General features: G+C 41.6%; 1 protein-coding gene and 1 long non-coding RNA gene across 3 annotated transcripts; both read left to right on the forward strand.

The window, feature by feature from the left end:
• Positions 1–10,633: 10,633 nt before the first annotated feature.
• Positions 10,634–11,895, forward strand: LOC134619912 (putative nuclease HARBI1). The gene is made up of 4 exons (XM_063465680.1): positions 10,634–11,069; positions 11,142–11,257; positions 11,332–11,443; positions 11,519–11,895. The coding sequence occupies exons 1-4, from the start codon at positions 10,634–10,636 to the stop codon at positions 11,893–11,895; spliced, it is 1,041 nt and encodes a 346-aa protein (XP_063321750.1).
• An 8,942-nt stretch (positions 11,896–20,837) lies between these two features.
• LOC134619805 (uncharacterized) lies at positions 20,838–23,342 on the forward strand. Of its 2 annotated transcripts, none has more exons than XR_010092051.1 (3): positions 20,838–21,199; positions 22,326–22,437; positions 23,191–23,342. It is a non-coding gene; the product is annotated as an uncharacterized LOC134619805 (long non-coding RNA). The 2 variants fall into 2 exon arrangements; XR_010092052.1 differs by having other exon boundaries at positions 22,326–22,430.
• The last annotated feature ends 1,095 nt before the right edge of the window (positions 23,343–24,437 follow it).

Raw genomic sequence — 24,437 nt, forward strand, 5'->3', positions numbered from 1 at the left:
AAGCTACGCCAGAGGAGAAACCCGGATATTGTCTATGAAATAATGTACCTAAGCTTTTTCTTTTCCTCATTCTCCTAATTATGGCAAATTGCCACACGGGAAAGACCATGTTTCAAAAGGAGGGCTTCCAGGTTTACTCTAAAACTATTTGGTGATTTTTCTACGATTTTCAATGATTTTTCTATGTTTTGTGTGACTAACAATTCATGTACAGGTATTAAACCCGTACAGGTGGTACAGATCACCCACAAGTAAAGTTCACTGAACAGAAAGTAAAATGCTGATTGATGATGGTTGATATGCTTTGAAAATGGTTAGAAGCTTTTCCTTCTAGTAAGGAGATACAGGTGCAGATACAGTATTGCTGGAAGAAATCATCCCAACGGTGGAATCTCCAGACTGAGACTGGGTGCTGATCAGAAATCTTCAGAGAACCAGGGGGAGCCGAGACGTCCAAGGGCAGAATGGCATGACTGTGTGTGTTGGCTCTCCTGCTCGCAGTAATAAATAGCTTGACCACAGCTCTTTCTGTGTTGCAGAATTTATTTACAAAATTCCACAACATTTCAGATAAAACTATTGCTTATATCTTGCTGGTCTTCAGTTTTACTGCAGCTCTCAGATCAGTTCCTCTCCAGCTGTGTGAGGGTTTTGTATGAACAACAAACTTAAACACTGCTAACAGTAACAAACCACTGCATCTTAATTCTGAACTCTGAACTGATGATCAGAGTGACGTCAGTCCCAGACCAGCTACCAGTAAAATGATCAGAAACACCAGAGTGATGGAGATTAGCTTCATGAATTAGCAGTTTGTCCTGGAATAACAGATGGAGTTTTAAGAGTCTTCATCAGGATGATTATTCATGATAAAAGTAAAAACATCAGAAGTCATCATCATTTACAATTCCAAATATTTCATGCACTATGCACCAAAATAACCAGGTCAGCTGTAAAAGTAATTGGGTGAATGTTTTCATTTTATTTTTGTTTTTATCAATCATAGCTATTCAAATACAGTAAGAGTTTACTCTAAATATTTCAGCATATTATTCCCAATGAAGAATGAAATACTCCCTGTGTTCATTCCAGCTAAACTGTTCTATGAGACGTTACTTCAATCCCTGAATGCGATACTGCAGACAGTTAAGAGAAGAATGAATGTTTTTATGATAATTTATGTTTAAAGCAGAAAATTTTAAACTCTCTAAAAGTGTGTGTGTCTGTGTGTGTGTGTGTGTGTGTGTGTGTGTGTGTGTATGTGTGTGTGTGTGTGTGTGTGTGTGTGTGTGTGTGTATGTGTGTGTTTGTGTGTGTGTGTGTGTGTGTCCTCAGTGAACTGTATCAGTCTCTGCAGTATCTTCCAGCTGCAGCAGTCACTTCAGTTTCTGTTTAGTCTGACTGAGGGAGGTTTTTGTACGACTGTTTTTCACTGTGTGAACACAGCTTGACTGTTGATGTAGTGATGACCCTGACAGTAATAAACTGCTGCATCTTCAGCCTGAACTCCACTGATGGTCAGAGTGAAGTCAGAGTTTGATCCACTGCCTGTAAAACGAGCTGGGATCCCTGAATCTCGAGTGCTAGCATAGTAAATGAGACGTTTGGGAGTTTCTCCATCTTTCTGTTGGTACCAGGCTAAAAAGTGGGTGCTGCCAGAAACATGAACATTCTGACTGGTCCTACACTTGATGCTCACAGATCCTCCCACAGCAGAGCTCACTGCTCCAGGCTGAGTCACTGTGATCTGTCCTCTGGACTCTGAGGATACAGAGACAAAAACATAAAGCAGCTTCATGGTTTTGTGGGCTTCATTTCAGAGGGACAGATGTTGATAGAGGAGAGGAGTTTGATTCTCTGGACTTTACCTGTGAAGCAGCAGCAGCAGAGGAGAGTCCAGATGAGGACGCAGATCAAAGTCATGTTTTTGATGAGGAGGATTTCTGTGGCTTCTGTTGTGATGAAGGACAGCTGTCAGTCATCCAGTGTTCAACTCTCAGGACTATAAACTCTCCCAGAGCACTGGAGCATGGTGCTGCTGATGCAAAGTGCCTCTCTATGGAAATGAACTGAACGATTCCATCAAAGACCCGGATCAGGCTCATGGTGTTGTTTATGACTGAATCAGCCAATTCATCTGTGATCTGAAGTTTGAAAATCAGTGATAAAATCTAGCTTCTTTCAGCTCAGGCTGTTGGCAAAAATAAAGCCAATTCCTTCACGGCAGCACTTTGAGACAGTGATCCTCGCCTTTCTTAGCATTCGGCTGGATTACTGTAATGCACTTTATTTAGGGGTCAGCACATCATATATTACCCATCTACAGAGGGTGCAAAATGCTGCAGCTCGTCTTCTAACTCGCACTCGAAGGTTTGAGCACATTTCCCCTATTTTAGCTTCACTTCACTGGCTGCCCATTTCTTTTAGGATTCATTTTAAAATTCTTTTATTTGCTTTTGAAGCCCTCCATGGCCTAGCCCCATCTTATCTCTCTGAGCTGCTACAGCCTTATACACCCACCTGCTCTCTCAGGTCAGCTGATCAGCTGCTCCTGAATTTACCCAGGACCGGGCGTAAAATTAGAGGAGATCATGCTTTTGCTGTAGCAGCTCCAAAACTGTGGAATGATCTGCCTTTAAAGATTAGACAGGCCACTGCACTACCTGCTTTTAAGTCACTCCTGAAAACCCACCTCTTTACCCAGGCCTTTGCCACCACGTGAGATGTTGGTTTTTATTTTGTAATTTTATTTTAGTTGTTTGTAGTTGATTCTATGCTGTTTCATCTTGTTTTCTTTTTTAATATGGGGCTGTTTTAATTTTTATGTATTATGTGTTTTATTTATTTATTTTTTCTGTTTTCTGTTATTCTATTGTTTTTAACTTATTTTCTGTACAGCACTTTGGTCCTGTGCTGGGTATTTTAAAGTGCTTTATGAATAAAATTGGATTGGATGTTTTAAATGAGGCTGTTATCAAAGCTGTTCATGCTGATAGCACTATCTATAAAACCTCTTTCGGTAGCTACATGATAACAGTCATTTATTTATAGAATGACAGTGGGGCAGACGAAGCATAAAAATGTTCACTATATGCTGATGATGTATTTTTTTATCAATTACAAAATTACTGAATTTTTCAATATAGAATCGATAAAGTCATGTGGATGATCAAAGTAAAGTCAGTTTCTTACCACTGCCTGTAAAACGAGCTGGAATCCCTGATGTTGAGTGTCGGCATTAAAAATGAGCATTTTAGAAGTTTCACCATTTTTCTGTTGGTAGCAGAACATATCATTATCTTAATCTACCCTATGATTGGTTTTACATCTATGGGGGATGGAGACCAAAAACTTCTTTAGATGCAATAATACACACCATGTTTGGAGGTCAAAAAGCAATGCATATCACCTGAGAAACATACCAAAAGTGACGTTTTATATACTTATTTAATTAAAGGAAGTATGAATGGAAAATGTACCGAGGTATTCCTCATAATAATCTGCTGTCATCGACCAGGATGATGAAGATGAAACAAGGGTGGATGTTTCAGCAAATCAATGATCCCAAACACAGCCAAGGAAACTTTCAATGGTTTTAGAGACAGAAAATGAAGCCGCCAGAGGCACCAAGCCAAACAGCTTACCTGAACCCAATTGAAAATCTATGGAGAGAACTAAAGGTCAGAGTTTATAGCAGGGGCCCAGAGAACTTTCAGGATTTGAAGACTGTTTGTGTCAAAGAATTGCCAAAATTTACATCTGAGCAATGCATGCGCTTAATTTCTCCAAACAGGAGGCATCATGAAGCAAATGGGATATTGCACATGAGATAAAGTGGCAGAAGTGAGCAGCAGTACAAACCGAACAGTATAAAATTCTGAGTGGCAGTTAGTATAGTATTGCACAGAGTAAGTTTTTTTTTTTTTTTATCCTAATAAAAGTGAAGTGACCAGTGCAGAGTGTACAATGTACTTGTGAAACTGTAGGACAGCTTCTGAGTGCATCCTGTGAAGTGTGGTGTGTTTGTTTGTGGTTGAGGTGTCGTATGGCTTGATGGTAAAAACTGTTTTTAAGTCTTGTAGTCCGAACAGACAGACTCCTGTAACGTCTTCCAGATGGTAACAAGGAGAACAGCTGATGTGCTGGGTGGCTGTGGTCCTTGATGATGCTGTGTGTTTTGCGGAGGCACCATTGAAGGTAAATGTCCTGAATGGCAGGAAGACTCATGCCAGTGATGTGCTCTGCTGCCTTCACCACCCTCTGTAGTGATTTACTGCTGCTGGCAGAGCAGCTTCCGTACCAAACTGTAATGCAGCTCATCAGCAAGCTCTTGATCACACACCTGTAGAAATTTGAGGTGATGTTAGCATTCATGCCAAACTTCCTCAGCCTCCTCAGGAAGTAGAGTCGCTGGCGAGCATTCCTGATAGCAGTGTCTTTGTGAAGGGTCCAGGAGAGATCCTCAGTGATGTTGACTCCAAGGAATTTGAAGTTGCTGACCCTTTCGACCTTGACACCGTTGATGTGGATGGGCTGGTGTTCCCTGACTGGTCGTTTCCGGTAGTCCATTATCATTTCTCTAGTTTTGCTGATGTTGAGAGTCAGGTTATTTTCCAGGCACCACTTGTACAGCGCCATCACCTCCTCTCTATAGGCCGTCTCATCGTTGTCTGTGATGAGGCCTATGATGGTTGTGTCAGCTGCAAACTTGATAATAGTGTTGGACTTATGCAAGTTTGAGGGGATGATGGTGTTAAAAGCCAAGCTGTAGTCGATGAAGAGCATTCTTGCATATGTATTCCCTTTTTCCAGGTGAGTGAGGGCGCTGTGCATTGTCAGGGCGATGGCATCCTCTGTGGCTCTGTTTCTCCAATAGGCAAACTGAAGAGGGTCCAGTGTGTCAGGGAGGGAGGAGCAGATCTGACCTTTGACCAGTGGCTCAAGGCACTTCTTGATGAGGGATGTCAGTGCAACAGGGTGGTAGTCATTCAGACAGGAGACCAATGATTTCTTAGGAACAGGAATGATGGTGGATGTTTTGAGGGATGTGGGGACCACTGACTGCCTCAGGCAGAGGTTGAAGATGTTGGTGAACACCCCTGCCAGCTGGTCGGCACATGCTCTGAGAAGCCGGCCTGGGATGCCGTCTGGTCCCGGTGTTTTGTGAGGATTGACCTTTTTGAAAGACCATCTCACAGTTTCTGTTCTGAGAGTTAGAGTTACAGCCTCCCTGTGCTCCCGAGGATACAGGATCTGCTCTCTGTTGTCTGCATCAAAACGAGCATAGAAGTTGTTAAGCTCGTCTGCGAGAGATGCAGTGGGCTGAACCCTGTCTTTGTTTTCCTTCTTGTAGTCAGTGATGCAGCGTAATCCATTCCACTGTCGCCTGGTGTCAAAGCTGTGGTAGCTGGACTCCACTTTGTCTCTGTAGTCCTTTCTGGCCTTTTTTATGGACTTTCGCAGCATCCACGGAGCTGATGGATATAAAGCACTGATTTCTTTGCATGTGTGGATTGGATGGGTTGTTACCAACATCTGGTGAGAATTTCATGTCAGCATCACCTTTAGAAACATGTATACTCATAAAAAAAATACATTTTCAGTACTTATTCTAACCACTGTATATTTTCTCAACTTGTTTCCTCTAAATACAGAATGTGATGTGACTATGGTGATGATTTTGTAATGTTAATGTTACTACATCTCATGTTTTTATTTAATGTCATTTGAACATTATTCAGGTAAAAATGTGTGATGATTCTGACTGTGCTGATATGCATGACAGGTTTGTGTTTCTGTGTGTGTGTGTGTGTGTGTGTGTGTGTGTGTGTGTGTGTGTGTGTGTGTGTGTGTGTGTGTGTGTACTCAGTGAACTGTATCACTTGAGGGAGGTTTTCGTACGACTGTTTTTCACTGTGTGAACACCCACTGACTGTTAGGATTATGTTCACTCAAACAGTAATAAACTGCTGCATCTTCAGCCTGGACTCCACTGATGGTCAGAGTGAAGTCAGAGTTTGATCCACTGCCTGTAAAACAAGCTGGAATCCCTGATACTCGAGTGCTAGCACCGTAAATGAGCATTTTAGGAGTTTCTCCATCTTTCTGCTGGTACCAGGCTAAAAGGTGAGAGCTGCCAGAGACATAAACATTCTGACTGGTCCTACACTTGATGCTCACAGATCCTCCCACAGCAGAGCTCACTGCTCCAGGCTGAGTCACTGTGATCTGTCCTCTGGACTCTGAGGATACAGAGACAAAAACATAAAGCAGCTTCATGGTTTTGTGGGCTTCATTTCAGAGGGACAGATGTTGATAGAGGAGAGGAGTTTGATTCTCTGGACTTTACCTGTGAAGCAGCAGCAGAGGAGAGTCCAGATGAGGACGCAGATCAAAGTCATGTTTTTGATGAGGAGGATTTCTGTGGCTTCTGTTGTGATGAAGGACAGCTGTCAGTCATCCAGTGTTCAACTCTCAGGACTATAAACTCTCCCATAGCACTGGAGCATGGTGCTGCTGATGCAAAGTGCCTCTCTATGGAAATGATCTGACAGGATCTTGAATTGAACTGATGATGCTGTTTATCTATGAATCTGTCACGGTCCTTGATCAGTGACTCAGTATTTTGTATTTTGAATTATTATATAGTCTTTTGTTCATTTTTTTATCATTTCGAGTCTCTTGGTTTCAGTGTTATCTAGAGGTCTTAGCCTTTTTGGTTTCTCTCTCTGTGTTCCATATTTGCTCTGTGTCCTCTTGTCAGGTGCGCCTCTGTGTTATGTTTCCTGTTTTACTTTGACAGTCTGTATCCTGTGTTCAGTGTAGTGAGTTTTGCTTCCCCGTGTCTCGTTATGTCAGATTTCTCCCAGCAGTCTCTCCTTCTGTGTCTCATTCCCTCTTTATCCCTCTGTGTATTTAAGCCATGTGTCTCCTTCTGTTTGTTGCTGGTTTGTCTGCGTTTAATCTGCTATTTCTCATCTTGTGTCTCATCTCATGTTTATGTCTCAGGCTCCTCGTTCCCAGTGTTCAGGTTTTTGTAATGTTTTCTTCTTTCCTCATGTTCTTTTGTTACTTTATCCCAGTTTAGGTTTTGATAGTTTGAGTCCCTCCATGTTCTCCTTTTGTTTACATTTTGTCTTTTCATTAAATAAACTCACTCACCTCAGTGCCTGCACTTGGGTCCATTCTCTCTTCTCTCCACACAGTTGCCTCACTAACTGTGACAGAATCATTCATTCATCATAGTATTGAGCAGAGACAGGGAGCTCTTGACCACCTGATGACTGAAAGCCACCTCACCCCTCTCTCCTGGCTTCCACCCCCAACAAACAGCCTGTGTTTCTGATGGTAGCTTTGTGTTCTGTGTGAAATCCTGAGTCAAAACCTCCATTAGTGAGTGTGAGTAAATGTGTGTGTCTGGTGTTATGAGTGCTAGCTGAGGTCTTTGTAAACAGTTGTAAATATCTTGATGCATGCTTAACCATCCAGGGGTCCGTTCTTCGTACCTCGCTAAGTAAGTTAGCCGGATTTGAATGTTGACGATTTCGTGATCTTGGATCGTTCGGTTCTCCGAAGCTCATCCGGGACTTGCTGTCATAGCAACAGATTTGTAAGCGTAAACCTGCTTGGGAGCAGGTTTACTTTATGTAAACAAGATTAGATCGCGGCCACTCAGGTATGTCCGCTGCATTTATACGAAAGCAACAGCGATATTTCGCCACTGTTTTACCATAAATAAATATTATCAATGTAACTAAAGATAATGCAGCATTCTTTTATTGATTTCATACAGATACATACAGGTCATTTCCGAAAAAAAGGGAAATGTACTATTAATCATTCTATTTCATGTATTTGATTATGTCAGATGTAATTCATATTTTAGAGTAGTAATAGTAAATTACTTCGTGTAATCAAGATGAGAGACCACGGCTATAAAAGCGAAGGTGGGTCTGGGAAGTCTGTCGCAGCCATGTCCTGTCCGTTTGTACGCGAGCAACCCATTGCGGAAGGTGCAAGAGTGATAAGGAGAGTTTTCAGAATTCAGCGTATATTGCGGGATAGACAGGATCCTTTAGCTCAGCGCGACAGTGTGCTCATAGAGAGATATCGATATTCCCGTGAGGGTATTATTTTCTTTCTTTCTTTCTCTCTCTCTCTCTCTCTCTCTCTCTCTCTCTCTCTCTCTCTCTCTATAGATATATCGATATATATATATTTCCCAACTTACTGTGCATGCTTCAGTCACCCCTTGCATGGGAACAGGTAAAAGTGATGGAGTGTTATGTAACACTACACACAAAAAACCCACAATGTCAATAAATGTCACAATACAAAAAGCCGGGGTGTGACGAGGGGGTGCAGGACCACCACCTGTCTTTATTTGCTCTGCCCTTTTCTTGGTTGCTGTTATAAACAAACAAACAGGTTATTTCAGGGTCTCTTTTCAAGAGACTAGGAGCAATATGAGTGATAAATATTACCATTCTGTAGTATATTCTTATATTTCACTTTTACTTGTTCCCATGTTCTAGTGGGTCCTGTTGTGGCTCTAATGTGAAAGAGGATATGGTGTAATATAATATAATGTGGTATTGTATAATATCACATGATATAATGTAATATAATAGATTACTTACGAGTTTAATTTGTCAGCAACTTTCTGCCAGCCCTCTCTCCTTGCTTTTGCAGCCTTTGCAGTGTTCCCTTGCGTTTTAATTAAACTCCGAAACTCCTGAAATCCCTCAATCAAGAGTTCTTGCTCTGCTGCCGTAAAATACTGAGCGCGCTCCTTCGCCATCTTCGCCGACCAATCACAGGGTTGCCAATCAATGTTTCTACTATCGATGCGTAGCCCCTTTTAAGCCACCCAGTGATCTCAGATTACTTCATCCAGCTATACTAATCGTCAACAACAGGTGTGTTCGGAGAACCAGATTAGCGAGCTCAAAGTTAGCGCGATGATTTGATCTTGGATGTGTCATTTGATCTTGGATGTAGTAAGCGAGGTACGAAGAACGGGCCCCAGGTGAGGAAATCCCCCAAAATTCTGTTCGTAGTGTTTTCAGTGAGAGAAAGTTTCATCACTTGGATGAGTAAAGAAACCTTTCTCCAACTAAAAATGGCTCATCCAAAGAAACAAAATCAACTTTTTTGGGACAGTTGTAAATACTTTTGTAAATTAGGTAACCCCTTCTCTGATGGTATATGTTGAACACTGCAGCAGCCTCATAGCAGTGAGTCTTTGTTGTTGAAACCTGTGTTCCCTTGTTTTTGCAGTAGGAGTTTAGGGAAACAAATTGACTTTTTTTATTTTTAGTTTGGAAGAGAAGATTAGGGACCTTTGGAGATCTTTTGTTTTTTATTTTGGCACAGCTCACTGCCAAAGTCAATAAACGGCTGCACTGCATTTACACTTGCTCAGAGATTTTGCTCTTTCTTGGGTGGAGTTGGAGTGGGGAGACACATTCTTATTACACCGAGGATGTAACACACTTTTGTATAATTTAGTGAGCAACAACAAATGATATCCAGGGGATGGGAGATATTCCCTCTTTTTATTTTTTTCCCCTTACACGTGTTGCTGTGTCAGTGTTTATTTTTGTTAGAGCATATTGTAGTGTTGCATGTTTTTGTATATATTGTTTGTGTTTGGGGAGAAGCCCCTCCCTTCCGCCTTCCTCCACTTTATGCTTGATTAGAGACACCTGAAGGGCAGCGAGAGGAGACGACGTAATGACAGGGGGTGGAGAGAAGTGAACAGAATGGCGAGCCAAACCGAGGGTTAGCAAAAAGGATGCCCCATATTAGAAAACTGGCCCAGTGAGCTGAGAGCGGTCGAGGGTAGTCTCAGTGGGAAACCATGGGCTCAAAATGTGGTCATAAATATTTTGTACTTGTAAATCAGGATTTGTATGTGTAAAAAGAATTTGTGTGTGTGTAAAAAAGATTTGTGTGTGTGTAAAAAAGATTTGTGTGTGGACTTAGCCAAAAAAAAACCCTGCAAGTTACAAGTACGAATTTCGACCCTATTTTTCTTCCTTTCATCTGATTGGTCAATGTCATGACAATCACAAATGTAACAATCCACTCAGAGAACAGATGGGTTTGGCTGTCGGAGGGGCGCTTTTTTGAACTGCAGGGGCCCGTTCTTCATACCTCGCTTAAGTAAGTTAGCCGGATTTGAATGTTGACGATTTCGCGTGATCTTGGATCGTTCGGTTCTCCGAAGCTCATCTGGGACTTGCTGTCATAGCAACAGATCCGTAAGCGTAAACCTGCTCGGGAGCAGGTTTACTTTATGTAAACAGGATTAGATCGCGGCCACTCAGGTATGTCCACTGCAGTTATATGAAAGCAACAGCGATATTTCGCCACTGTTTTACCATAAATAAATATTATCAATGTAACTAAATATAATGCAGCATTTGATGCTTTTATTGATTTCATACAGATACATACAGGTCATTTCCGAAAAAAAGGGAAATGTACTCTTAACCATTCTATGTCATGTAGTAGATCATGTCAGATGTAATTCATATTTTAGGGTAGTATAAGTAAATTACTACGTGCAATCAAGATGAGAGACCACGGCTATAAAAGCGAAGGTGGATTTGGGAAGTCTGTCGCAGCCATGTCCTGTCCGTTTATACGCGAGCAACCCATTGCGGAAGGTGCAAGAGTGATAAGGAGAGTTTTCAGAATACAGCGGACATTGCGGGATAGACAGGATCCCTTAGCTCAGCGCGACAGTGTGCTCATAGAGAGGTATCGCTTTTCCCGTGAGGGTATTATTTACTTAACCACCTTGTTGGATCCCTATGTTAAGAGTTCCACTCGCCGTAGTCGGGCGTTAACAACTGCACAAACTGTGTGCATTGCCTTGCGTTTCTTTGCGAGTGGCACGTTTCTGTACGCTGTTGGAGACGCAGAGAACATTGGCAAAAGTGCTGTCTGCCGTGCCATTCGCAAAGTATACCTGGCACTCAAGCAATTCCTGGGTGTGTTTGTGGTTTTCCCAAGCCACGTGAGACCACAGGTTGTCAAACAGGGCTTTTTCGCCATTGCAGGTACATGAAAATCGATAATGAATGTGATGCAATCATGACCTATGTCTGTAACTGTAGCACGATTGTCCGCAGGCTTCCCCAATGTGATTGGTGCCATAGACTGCACACACATTGCAATCAAGGCCCCCCCAGGCCCCAATGAAGGGGATTTTGTCAACCGAAAGGGGGTCCACAGTATAAATGTGCAGGTGAGTAATACTAATATTCCAGACGGTAATATGTAATGGAATGGAGTGTGTTCACATATACTGACATCCCTTAGATGGTGTGTGACTCCATGTGCCACATCACCAATGTGGAAGCTAAATGGCCCGGATCAGTGCATGACTCAAGAATCTTCAGAGAGTCAGGGTTATGCACATTATTTGAGCGTGGTAAGTAAAAGAGACGTATTTCGATATGTCATACTTATCTTGGGCCTAACATAACAGCATTTCTCCATTACACAGGGGCCTACGATGGGATTCTTCTTGGGGACAGGGGTTATGCATGCAGGCAGTACTTCCTGACACCGTTCCCTGACCCCAACCCTGGGCCACAGACCCGCTACAATGCAGCTTTAACCAGGACAAGGGCACGCATTGAAATGACCTTTGGGCAATTAAAGGAGAGATTTCAGTGTCTGAAAGGTCTGAGGGTTGCACCTGACAGGGCATGTGACATTATTGTTGCATGTGCTGTACTGCACAACATTGCCACCATTAGAAAGGAGAGGACCCCTGTGGTGGAGGTGCAGCCTGTTGATGACCTCCAGCCAGTGCACCTGGACCAACCCAGTGGCAGAGCTGCACGGGACAGAATTGTGCAACACAATTTCGCATATTAAACACTTGACCAAACATATTATCCTGTGATATTTATTTGGGCATTTCCGTGCCGTCTCGTCCACCAGAAGGCAGCCATCATTTGCCTGGAAAAGAAAATAACATATACTGTGCCACGCAAGGTTACCAATAGTGCTCTGTATGAAAGTGTATTGTTACTAACTCTGTAGTTCCTTCTGTAGCAACTCGATTTCCAGTTGTACTTTTTGCCTCATTAGGGCTTGGAGTTCGATGTCACCGAGAAGCTTCTGTTTCTTCAGCTCAGTGTACTCTATTTTCTGCTGGAGACTTCTCTTATAGAGCACACGGATGTCACCCTGTTCCAATTGTAGGGACAACATTTGACGGTCAATACATGTCATGTAGGAGGTAGAATTAATTCCAAGACTGCCCACACACCTCTGTATCAGGCCCCTCTGCCGGCCTCTTGGCCTGCAAACCATACTGCAGTCAGAAACACATGGCAGTACACAAGTAGATACACATTCAGGCCAAATTATGCATGCACTTACAGGGGCTTCCTCCAAACCACAGTCATCTGACAGGGTTGCTTCACTGTCCTGTGCATTGGGAACAACATGGTGTTACAAAGGGATGTGGTACAGCCTATTGGTCTACATCATTACACAACAGATTGTGTGTGTGTGTGTGTGTGTGTGTGTGTGTGTGTGTGTGTGTGTGTGTGTGTGTGTGTGTGTATCTCCCAACTTACTGTGCATGCTTCAGTCACCCCTTGCATGGGAACAGGTAAAAGTGACGGAGTGTCATGTACGCCTGCACACACAAACACCCACAGTGTACAACCAGCATTGTGATTACGGCAACGACCACATATTTGGCATTTTACAAATGGAATTATGAGCTCATTTACCAGTTATGTAGGTGCTGCTACTACTGCACCCCGGCTGCTGGTCTAAGGAGGAGCTGCCCCCGGGGATGCCCTCAACAATGGGTCTGGTGGCATTCAACCCTAGGGCCAGCTCCTCTGCCGGGGTGTGACGAGGGGGTGCAGGACCACCACCTGTCTGTTGTTGCTCTGCCCTTTTCTTGGTTGCTGTTATGACCAAACAAACAGGTTATTTCAGGGTCTCTTTTCAAGAGACTGAATGCAATATGAGTGATAGATATTACCATTCTGTAGTATATTCTTATATTTAACTTTTACTTGTTCCCATGTTCTAGTGGGTCCTGTTGTGGCTCTAATGTGAAAGAGGATATGGTGTAATATAATATAATGTGGTATTGTATAATATCACATGATATAATGTAATATAATAGATTACTTACGAGTTTAATTTGTCAGCAACTTTCTGCCAGCCCTCTCTCCTTGCTTTTGCAGCCTTTGCAGTGTTCCCCTGCGTTTTAATTAGACTCTGGAACTCCTGATATCCCTCAATCAAGAGTTCTTGCTCTGCTGCCGTGAAATACTGAGCGCGCTCCTTCGCCATCTTCGCCGACCAATCACAGGGTTGCCAATCAATGTTTCTACTATCGATGCGTAGCCCCTTTTGAGCCACCCAGTGATCTCAGATTACTTCATCCAGCTGTACTAATCATCAACAACAGGTGTGTTCGGAGAACCAGATTAGCGAGCTCAAGGTTAGCGCGATGATTTGATCTTGGATGTGTCATTTGATCTTGGATGTAGTAAGCGAGGTACGAAGAACGGGCCCCTGGTCTTTGAAGGGAATAAATGCCCTTTTACATGCCAACCCAGCGTTTTCTTTCATCACCACGAAGGAAAACGGTCTGTGGCCGTCCGAGTTTGGTGATTTTTTGTGTCACAGGTCTAAGTGTTTAATACAGGGACTTCCACAGCCTTTTCAACAGCGCTGCTGACAGTGGGTGCTTGACGAAAGCCAACTGTACGTTTGAGCCCGGAGCAGCGGCGGGCGGAGTTCAGAGCTTGTTAAGATTCATGTAATACCCCAGGAAATTGAGAAGAGTGACCGCCACTGCTCTCCTGTGCCTAGCGGAAGCTCGAGCGGAGCGGCGAGGTGACAACAGAAGACGCGGTCGGCCCGGCTCCCACTGGTGTAATCGGTGGATTCCTCACGGCCGGGAAGTGTGGCTGTCACGGATTGCGGGGTGAGCCGTGTAGAATTTAACAAAGGACCCAAGATGTGGATATTGCAGTGAAGTGAGAGGGCTTTATTGAGACTGAGTGATTAACAAACAAAAGGTGAGAGTGACGAGAAATAGAACTCAGAAATAATGTATACTGGGAAAACTAAAACCTAGACAACAAGAAGGGAGAATTCACAGGATGACGCAGGGAAAGAACAGACGAACCAGCAACGCACACCAGAAAACACAAAGAGGCAATCAGGGAATGAGACACAGAAGGAGGGCACAGCTGGGAGTAATCAGACAAGACGAGACAGGGGAAACGTAAACTAAATACACTGACATAAGACACAGACCTTCACAATAAAACAGGAAATACACAGAGATGCAGCGTGAAGAGAGAGAGAGTACACTGAGGAGCAGGAGGGAGAACACAGACATGGCGGACTGGGGAAACATAAAATAAAACCCAATAAACTAAACAACTTAGGGCCGATAGGAACTCCAAAAATAACAAATGAACATGATACAGAAACACAGGAAGTGAAGAACGCTGGGTCAAAATGACCCAGGACCATAACAGTGGTGGCAGAGCCTGACTTGGAACTTGGGACTTAGCTCATGGACTGAGCACCGTTATATTTTTATTGTGCTGAGTTTTATGTTTTTATTTTTCTCTCCCCTGATCACGGTATTTTAGTGTTTTTAACTGTTGTAAATAAAGTGTATTTATTTTTTATTGACTATTTTAACCGGGTAATACGTCTTCTGTTTCCGTGATCACCCCCTGCTGATGTCCCCGTTATAGAATGGGCTCCCTTTTAGCTTACGCCCGTGACACAAACAACAAATGATTATTGAGGAGGTACAATTGTTCAGCATTTCACTGCACCTTACTCAGTGCACCAATTTGCATCTTTCATACTGCTCTGTCCATAAAGATCTATAGATCTGTGTCCATAACAGAGAGTACAAAGACGTGCATTTTTTGATTGCCTTTCTTACAATTTATATAAAGTTGGGAGAAGGTTGTAAGAACATTTTGGAAGGTGGAATTTGTTTCGGTCAGCTCAGATCATGCAAACAAGTTTATCAGTCCCTGAGGAAAGTGTGTAACTTTAATAAATAAATGTTATAAAACATGTAGGGAGGTTAAAGTCATGAAGATTACATGTTATATATATCACATGTTCTCTCACTTTGTCTTTAGTAAATGAGATAAAAAATACCATCTTTAAATGGGTTCAAATGCTGTGAAACTGCAATGACAAAAGCAAAGGTTTCTGTACAACATGATGTCTTTATTTTACACTTGTAAAATAAAACACAGGCTGAAAGAACCATTAAGGAGATCTGCATTTTGGCAAAAGCTGAAAAAGGAGGTTTAAAATTGTACAGGTTATTTTTATGTTTGTTCAAAGTTACATGAATGTGTGTGGTAGGTTGTTGGTGGTGTTGCTCACCTGTACGGGACAGACTGGTTCATGAAGGAATGCTGGGACCTGATTGCCATGGAAACAGTCTGACCAGACTACAAAGCAAGTCTAAAGAAGAAAGAGTCTTTAGTGTCTCTTATGAGCTGTTTGTTCTGAGGAGAACTCACAGACAGGAGAGTCAACGAATACAAGGAGTGATTAGAAAGAATCTGAAGTACAAAGTTTTAATTTGTGTTCGCTCGCTTTGTGGTAGAGTATCACTTCCTGTTCCTGCTCAAACACAGTGGTGTTTCTGAGTAGCTTTTCTGCTTAGCAATTTAATTTAAATCTTTTGATACATCCCTTTTTCATAGTATAATCTTAACGTGCTTCATCTGAATCACCCTTTCTGTGTGCTCACTACCTAATTTATAGCCAAAGTATTCACTCACTGTCTCTTTACTGTTTCGCTAGCTTAGCTTAGCTCGTAGCCGACTCGTTAGCACCATGGCTACTTCACCTGTCCCTCCTGCACTTTCCTGCTCATTGTGTCAGATGTTTAGTTACTCCTTGGCCTCCTTTAGCAGTAATGATACCTGTAACAAATGTAGCATATTTGCAGCTCTGGAGGCCAGGATTACTGAATTGGAGACTCGGCTTCGCACCCTTCATTCACCCGTAGCTAGCCAGGCCCCTGCAGCTGGTGCAGCCGAAGATAGCGTAGGCCCCGCTAGCTGTTCCCCGGCAGACCCCAAGCAGCTGGGGAAAGAGGGCGGCTGGGTGACGGTGAGGAGGAAGCATAGTCCTAAACAGAAGCCCCAGGTACACCACCAACCTGTTCATGTGTCTAACCATTTTTCCCCACTCGGCGACACACCCGCCGGGGGTCAAACTCTGGTAATTGGTGATTCTGTTCTCAGACATGTGAAGCTAGAGACACCAGCAAACATAGTCAATTGTCTTCCAGGGGCCAGAGCAGGCGACATTGAAGGAAATTTAAAACTGCTGGCTAAGGGTAAACGTAAATACAGTAAGATCATAATTCACGTCGGCAGTAATGACACCCGGTTACGCCAATCGGAGGTCACTAAAATCAATATTGAATCGGTGTGTAACTTTGCCAAAACAATGTCGGACTCTGTAGTTTTCTCTGGTCCCCTCCCCAATCAGACCAGGAGTGACATGTTTAGCCGCATGTTCTCCTTAAATTGCTGGCTGTCTGAGTGGTGTCCCAGAAACGATGTGGGCTTCATAGATAATTGGTAAACCTTCTGGAGGAAACCTGGTCTTGTTAGGAGAGACGGCATCCATCCCACTTTGGATGGAGCAGCTCTCATTTCTAGAAATATGGACAAATTTATTAAACCCCCCAAAATATGACTATCCAGAGTTGGGACCAGGAAGCAGAGTTGCAGTCTTACACGCCTCTCTGCAGCTTCTCTCCTCCTGCTACCCCCCCAGAAACCCATCTCCATTGAGACTGTGTCAGCTCCCAAAAAGACAAAAAACAAACCAAAAACCAGCAATAAACAACTTAAACATAAAAAATCACAAAGAAAGAACAATACAGTATCCACATCTGAACCAAAGAGTAAAACAGTGAAATGTGGATTATTAAATATTAGGTCTCTCTCCTCCAAGTCTCTGTTAGTAGATGACTTAATAATTGATCAACAAATCGATTTACTCTCCCTTACAGAAACCTGGTTGCAGCAGGATGAGTATGTTAGTTTAAATGAATCAACACCCCCGAGTCATTCTAACTACCAGAAACCTCGAAGCACAGGCCGAGGGGGCGGTGTGGCAGCAATTTTTCACACCAGTCTATTAATTAACGAAAGACCAAGACAGACTTTTAATTCATTTGAAAGCCTGATGCTTAGCCTTGTCCACCCCAGCTGTAAAACTCAGAAACCAGTCTTACTTGTTATTATCTATCGTCCACCTGGGCCTTACACAGAGTTTCTCTCTGATTTCTCAGACTTTTTATCTGATTTAGTGCTCAGCTCAGATAAAATAATTATTGTGGGTGATTTTAACATCCATGTAGATGCTAAAAATGACAGCCTCAACATCGCATTTAATCTGTTATTAGACTCAATTGGCTTCTCTCAAAATGTAAAAGAACCCACCCACCACTTTAATCACACTCTAGATCTTGTTTTAACATATGGCATAGAAACTGAACATTTAACAGTGTTTCCTGAAAACCCTCTGCTGTCTGATCATTTCCTGATAACATTTACATTTACAATAATTGATTACACAGCAGTGGAGAGTAGACTTTATCAAAGTAGATGTCTTTCTGAAAGTGCTGTAACTAAGTTTAAGAATATAATCCACCCACTGTTATCATCTTCAATGCCCTGTACCAACATAGAGCAGAGCAGCTATCTGAACACTACTCCAACAGAGGTCGATTATCTTGTTAATAATTTTACCTCCTCACTACGTACGACTTTGGATACTGTAGCTCCTGTGAAAACTAAGGCCTCAAACCAGAAGTACCTGACTCCGTGGTATAATTCTCAAACACGTAGCCTAAAGCAGATAACTCGTAAGCTGGAGAGGAAATGGCGTGTCACAAATTTAGAGGATCATAATTTAGTCTGGAGAAATAGTTTGTTGCTTTATAAGAAAGCCCTCCGCAAAGCCAGAACATCTTACTATTCGTCACTGATTGAAGAAAATAAGAACAACCCCAGGTTACTCTTCAGTACTGTAGCCAGGCCGACAAAAAGTCAGAGCTCTACTGAGCCAACAATCCCTTTAACGTTAACTAGTAATGACTTCATGAACTTCTTCACAAATAAAATTCTTATCATTAGAGAAAAAATTACCAATAATCATCCCACAGATGTAATATTATCTACAGCTACTTTTAGTGCCATTGATGTTAAGTTAGACTCTTTTTCTCCAATTGATCTTTCTAAGTTAACTTCAATAATTACTTCCTCCAAACCATCAACGTGTCTTTTAGACCCCATTCCTACTAAACTGCTCAAAGAAGTCCTGCCATTAATTAATTCTTCAATCTTAAATATGATCAACCTATCTCTAATAATCGGCTATGTACCACAGGCCTTCAAGCTGGCTGTAGTTAAACCTTTACTCAAAAAGCAATCTCTAGACCCAGCAGTCTTAGCTAATTATAGGCCAATCTCCAACCTTCCTTTCATATCAAAAATCCTTGAAAGAGTAGTTGTCAAACAGCTAACAGATCATCTGCAGAGGAATGGCTTATTTGAAGAGTTTCAGTCAGGTTTCAGAGCTCATCACAGCACAGAAACAGCTTTAGTGAAGGTTACAAATGATCTTCTTATGGCCTCTGACAGTGGACTCATCTCTGTGCTTGTCCTGCTAGACCTCAGTGCAGCGTTCGATACTGTTGATCATAATATCCTATTAGAGCGATTAGAACATGCTGTAGGTATTACAGGTACTGCACTGCAGTGGTTTGTATCATATCTATCTAATAGACTCCAGTTTGTACATGTAAATGGAGAGTCCTCTTCACAAACTAAGGTCAGTTATGGAGTTCCACAGGGTTCGGTGCTAGGACCAATTCTGTTTACATTATACATGCTTCCCTTAGGCAGCATCATTAGAAGACATAGCATAAATTTTCACTGCTATGCAGATGACACGCAGCTCTATCTGTCCATTAAGCCAAGTAACACACACCAATTAGTTAAACTGCAGGAATGTCTTAAAGACATAAAGACCTGGATGGCAGCTAACTTTCTGCTTCTTAATTCAGATCAAACTGAGGTTATTGTACTCGGCCCTGAAAATCTTAGAAATATGGTATCTAACCAGATTCTTACTCTGGATGGCATTACCGTGGCCTCCAGTAATGCTGTGAGGAACCTTGGAGTCATTTTTGACCAGGACATGTCCTTCAATGCACATATTAAACAAATATGTAATCATTATCATTTTTAATGAATTTGTAAAGGGCCCTTGAATTCTTTTACATTTAAAAGTGGAGTAGAACTAAACACAAAATAACCTTTAATTCTTCATCAGATGATGGTTTAAAGCAGGGGTCTCTAACTTGGGGGCCACATCAGCCCTACTTGTGGCCAGTATATTGACATTAAGAAACAAAGTGCAATGTGGCCCTTCAAGTTGCCTTTTTTGTTAGGGAGGGTTTTTTTGTTGTTCAGTGAAATATTAAAATAAGTTCTTTAAAAGGCAAAAAATGATTTAACCTCCTAGGACCCAAACTCTTCCATGGCATGGATTTTTTATTTCTCTTTGCTATTTGGGCTGATTGGGACCTGATGACTCACTCACCACTCTCGGAGCTCAACTGGCCATCCACCTCCCCTAGAGGTGTTTAACCCTCCACCTGCCAAGTAAGAATACCTTTCCAATATTCTTCACCTCTCCAGTCGAGCTTCGCTAATCACGCTCTCCCTCTTCCCAAGAATCCCTCATTCGTGTTGCCAGCAACTCCTGTGTTTTAGCAAATAAACTAGTTGAAACTTTATTGTTGCCTCCCATGCTTGAATCTGCTTTTGGATCCTCTCGCAGCAGCCTCCAGGCTCCTGTGAATTTGCGTTTTCTTGATCAGACGGCGAATCAATTTATCAGATTACTGGTTGGAAATATACTTTATAATTTTTATTTTTATTTTCTTGTGTGTTAAGATACATCCTCACATGGTTATTTCTTTTATTGGGCATTTCCGCAATGTTGAATTTCTCATTTTGAAAGACATATCCTTTTTTTTGTTGTTGTTCTTTTTTTTGCCTGTCCCATTTGGTTCTTTAGCCGTCAGAATTAATGTCTGAAGGCCAAGAAAGATGCCCAATGGATTTACTTTACCAAGTGGATCATCATGGCCCTGCCATATCGGTCCATTTGATCAACCTTTGTTGTTGTTATTTATTTTATTTTATTATCAGTTGTTACAGACCAGACATACATGACTGGGGGATAGGAAAGGGAGAAAGAAAGATGAAGGAAAAGAAAAACGGAGGACAAGAGGGACAGTAAGAAAGGGCACAAAAAGAAAAAAATCTCCCAGATCATCTGTTGAGAGGAAAAAAAGAAAGAAAAGAGAAAACAAGCAAAAAAAGAGAGCAACATAATAAACACAACACCATCGCATTAATCTAGCTAAGTGTAAATAATAGTAAATACTAAATATTGAATGTCATTGTACAGCACAATGTGCTTTGAGGTAGCAGCCAAGAAAACTGTAGTTTGTGTCTGTGAACACCCGTGTTTACACAACACGTTCTCACTCCCAACTCGTCAAATGTGTGACGCATGGTCAGGCTCCCTCTGCTTCACTTATCGACGCGCAGGGTACCCCCCTGGCGTCGAGAATTGACGTGCAGGGTCCTCCTATTGAATCCTATACTGATCCCTAATCGTTGTTTATTGACGACAAGAGATTTCCGCGGAAGAGCCTGTTGTCCGTATATTTATATATTTCCAAAATCACATAGTGACGTGTACTGAACACAATATATTATATAATGTAAACAACTACCTGAGAAACAGCAGATACAGCAGATAAATTAATTATAGGCCATTACTTTTGTATCGTTTATTGCATTTATGGAGGGAGAGGTGTATGCTGGGTAATGGCACAGCTAGCGACCGGGTGACTTTATTCACCCGCTTCGGCTGTTATCAGTCCATACAATGGGCGTTATTAGCAGAAATCAGTCCCATAGATGTGGGCCATCTCCTGCTAGATTGTTCAGAAGGTTGTTATCATCCATCCAGATGGAGGATCACTGACAGGAGCGTGGAAGACTCCAGAATCCACTCTGGCTGGAATCCGGTGGATACAGCAGTGTTACAGGTAAGACCATTTAAACGGACAGCATTTATAGAATGACTATTAAAAGTCAGCGAGTGTCAATAATGTTAATGTGGTTATGTTAGTAATACACCGAGTGCTAATATAACAGCTTTAAGATGCATTTGTAGATATTATTACGTGTTTTACCGTCTTTATGGTGCTAGCTTAAAGTTACGGTGTAAACGTTAGCTTATATTGTAGTAAAGCTGTTACTGTTTAAACGATGTTGGGACAGAAATATTAGCTTCTGTCATGACTGATGAAGTTACTAGTTAATAAAGTTTCCAGTAAAGTGATTAATCGCAGCCACAGATTGACAGTAAATATCCCGATTAGCTTCAATTCATCTGTAATAAATATGTGCAAGTTTCAGTGCTTCGTTTAAACTGTATGATACTTATACTGACCCAGGGTCAGTGTAAAATACAATCCTAGCTGTGTGAACAAAGCCTGGCTCTTTTAATCCTGCATGACAAACCTCAGGATGCAGGTTCTTATTACTCTTTCCTGCTGGCACACCTGTCACACCTGAGAGTCAGCTAGAAACTTACAGTGACGTGGACATCATGCAAAGACTGACAGACTCTGTAATACTGTAAATGATCAGTGACTCAGGTTAACACTAAACTTTAAACAGTCCCTCTGTGTCTCTGTGTGTGTTGAACATTTAGGATTGAGTCAGGCTGCATTGACTGTGGGACTTTAATGTGTTAAAAGCAGGTTGAAGACGGCTCAGAAACATTTGAAGATTAAAATTTAGCATTATGGCTGCTGGTGGTTTGTAAAGCCTTTACTCAGCTGTATTTTTGTTACTAATTTATGTTTGTTGTTGTTTAACACAGATTTCAGAAGAGCAAAGATGAGCACTGTTGCTTAATCCTTAATAGTTTAACTGGATTGGAAATCAAAAAAATCCAGATTCTTCTTCCACAGAAGTTTCATTTCTCAGTGTGGAACTGCTGAGTCACCTGAAGAACTCATTTCATTCTCCACGATGTTGATTTACAGAAATGTTTCACAGGAACTGATTCCTCCCAAAGGGTGAACTAGTGTGTTTCCATAGATTACCTCTGTATGAATGCACTTCTTAAATGAAGGCAAGTGTTTGTCCTGTTTTGTTCCTCAGGTACAGTACGTGATATTAAGGGCAGGCGGTCATCACTGGGGGAAGTCAAGAAGCAGACGTACTTCCAAGAGGGAGCTGCAGTGAGGACACAGCCTGGTCACTGAGGTCAGAGGTCAGAATCTGAAACAGTGCAGGTTTATATTCTAGGGGTTATAAAAAAATTGAAATGTATTTATAAAGAAACCTTTAAATAATATTTCAAATAATAGTCATAATTATGATTATTATTAGAAATATCAAACATTTAAGTGGATTTTCTGTTGCACTTATTGTGTTAGCCCTGCGATAACTGGCAGCCTGCCTTTGTCCTGTATCAGCTGGGATAGGCTTCATCCTCCCGCGACCTTGAATTGGATACATGAATTATATTGAATTGTATTCCAATTATGTAATCTCATCATTTACAAAATCAAGGTATCCAATCAAAATGTAAGTAATAATGTTAAAACTGGGAAAGCAGAAATAAGTGTGACATGAATGTAAATGTGTTAGCTGACATAGAGGACAGCTACATGTAGTCTGAAAAACCTTTGTTGTCAAGTTTGCAGGTCCATCAGCACGAGACATTCTTACATAGAAGAGACTGTTAAAGTCTCTAACTCAGTGAAGCATTATTGGTCCCGTCTGTTTGGATAAATATAGTAAGCTGATGTTTGTCCATTTATTGACACATTTTCTCAAGTGCTTATCCAGTTCAGGATCACAGTGGAGCTGCAGCTGGATATGTTCAGTAAAGAAACCTTACAAAAGTTAACAATAAACCTGCATCTCTGTACGTTGTTGTCCACAGGATGAGAAAATCAAACTGGAAGACTGTGGAACATGTTAATAAATGTTTGTGTGTTTATGCCTGTGTCTTTCACAGGAGGCGCTGAAAGGTTTCCCTAATAGTTCCTGGTGAATCAAAGCAGAACCATAAAGGTTGCTGTACTGCATGATGGCCTTACCCCTGAGCAGTCGTCCTGTTAAAGGAGGAACCAGTTAGAAGCTGTTTTCAAAGTAGCTGAGCAGATTTCATCTCAAGTAAGCGATTAACTGTTTGTTCATTTGTTCTGCCACTTAAAGAGCATTTAAGGACGTCTTTTGAGTGTCTAGTTGAATTAATTCTACTGGCTCTCATGGTCATTTGTGATTATGGACATATTTTTCATGTTTTCAGCCATTTAGTAAATTCTGTCTATTTAGTAATATCTGTCAGCTATAAAATGTAATATAAATATAAATATAAAAATATCTAAATATCTCCTGCCCGTTATATTTTAATGATGTAAGACCAGACGTCTGTTATCGTGTTACATAAGCATTCCTCACATATCAATGAGATGCTGTACAGTACAATCCTACTGACACAGCAGAGGGATAACGACGGCTATTTAACATCGTTACACAACACAGTCGAGCTGCATGATGCAGACAAAGTGACTAAATCATCTTTTTTGTGGTTTATTGTCTTCAAACCAGCAGACAAAGCCGATGGCAGAAGATGTTTGGAGAAGAACTTCACGCCGTCTACTGACAAGGTATTTTTTTCTTGTTATCAAAAGACATTTAGAGTGACGGCTTCTACAACTGTGCTGAAGTAAAACTTACAGTCTAAGAAGTCACAGTGTTGATATTCAGCACAAAGAGAAAAGCTCACTTGTTTGAATTTATTTACAATCATAGTTTTTGTAAATTCTGACTGTAAACAGATTTTACAGCTTTGATATTGTTTGACACTCGATATCAGGTGATGGTATTTAATTTAAAGGTTTCTATGTCCCAATGAGCCATTTACACTGACCAGTGTCAGTTTGACTGTAACACATTCATTATTTAGATTCAGCATTTCTAAGAGAAATAACTGAATGTAAAAATGGCAGCCCTCAGGACAGGTTTAATTGATAGAGATATATGCATGCATTATGAAATTTATGTATCCCAGATCATTTTTATTCATCTAGTCCTGGCAGACCCACCCCTTTCTCCCAAGTTAACTGCAACCCAAAAGAAGTAGTGGGGCTATTTACACACTCACAACCAGTGTGGGGTAAAAAGAGCCACCAAAAACCTGTCAGCCTGCACAGCTACAGATGTGCTAAAAGCTAAAAGAGTTAGAAGCTCTGCTTATGG

This window comes from Pelmatolapia mariae, linkage group LG22 (assembly GCF_036321145.2).
Source record: "Pelmatolapia mariae isolate MD_Pm_ZW linkage group LG22, Pm_UMD_F_2, whole genome shotgun sequence".
NCBI classification, from domain to species: Eukaryota; Metazoa; Chordata; class Actinopteri; order Cichliformes; family Cichlidae; genus Pelmatolapia; species Pelmatolapia mariae.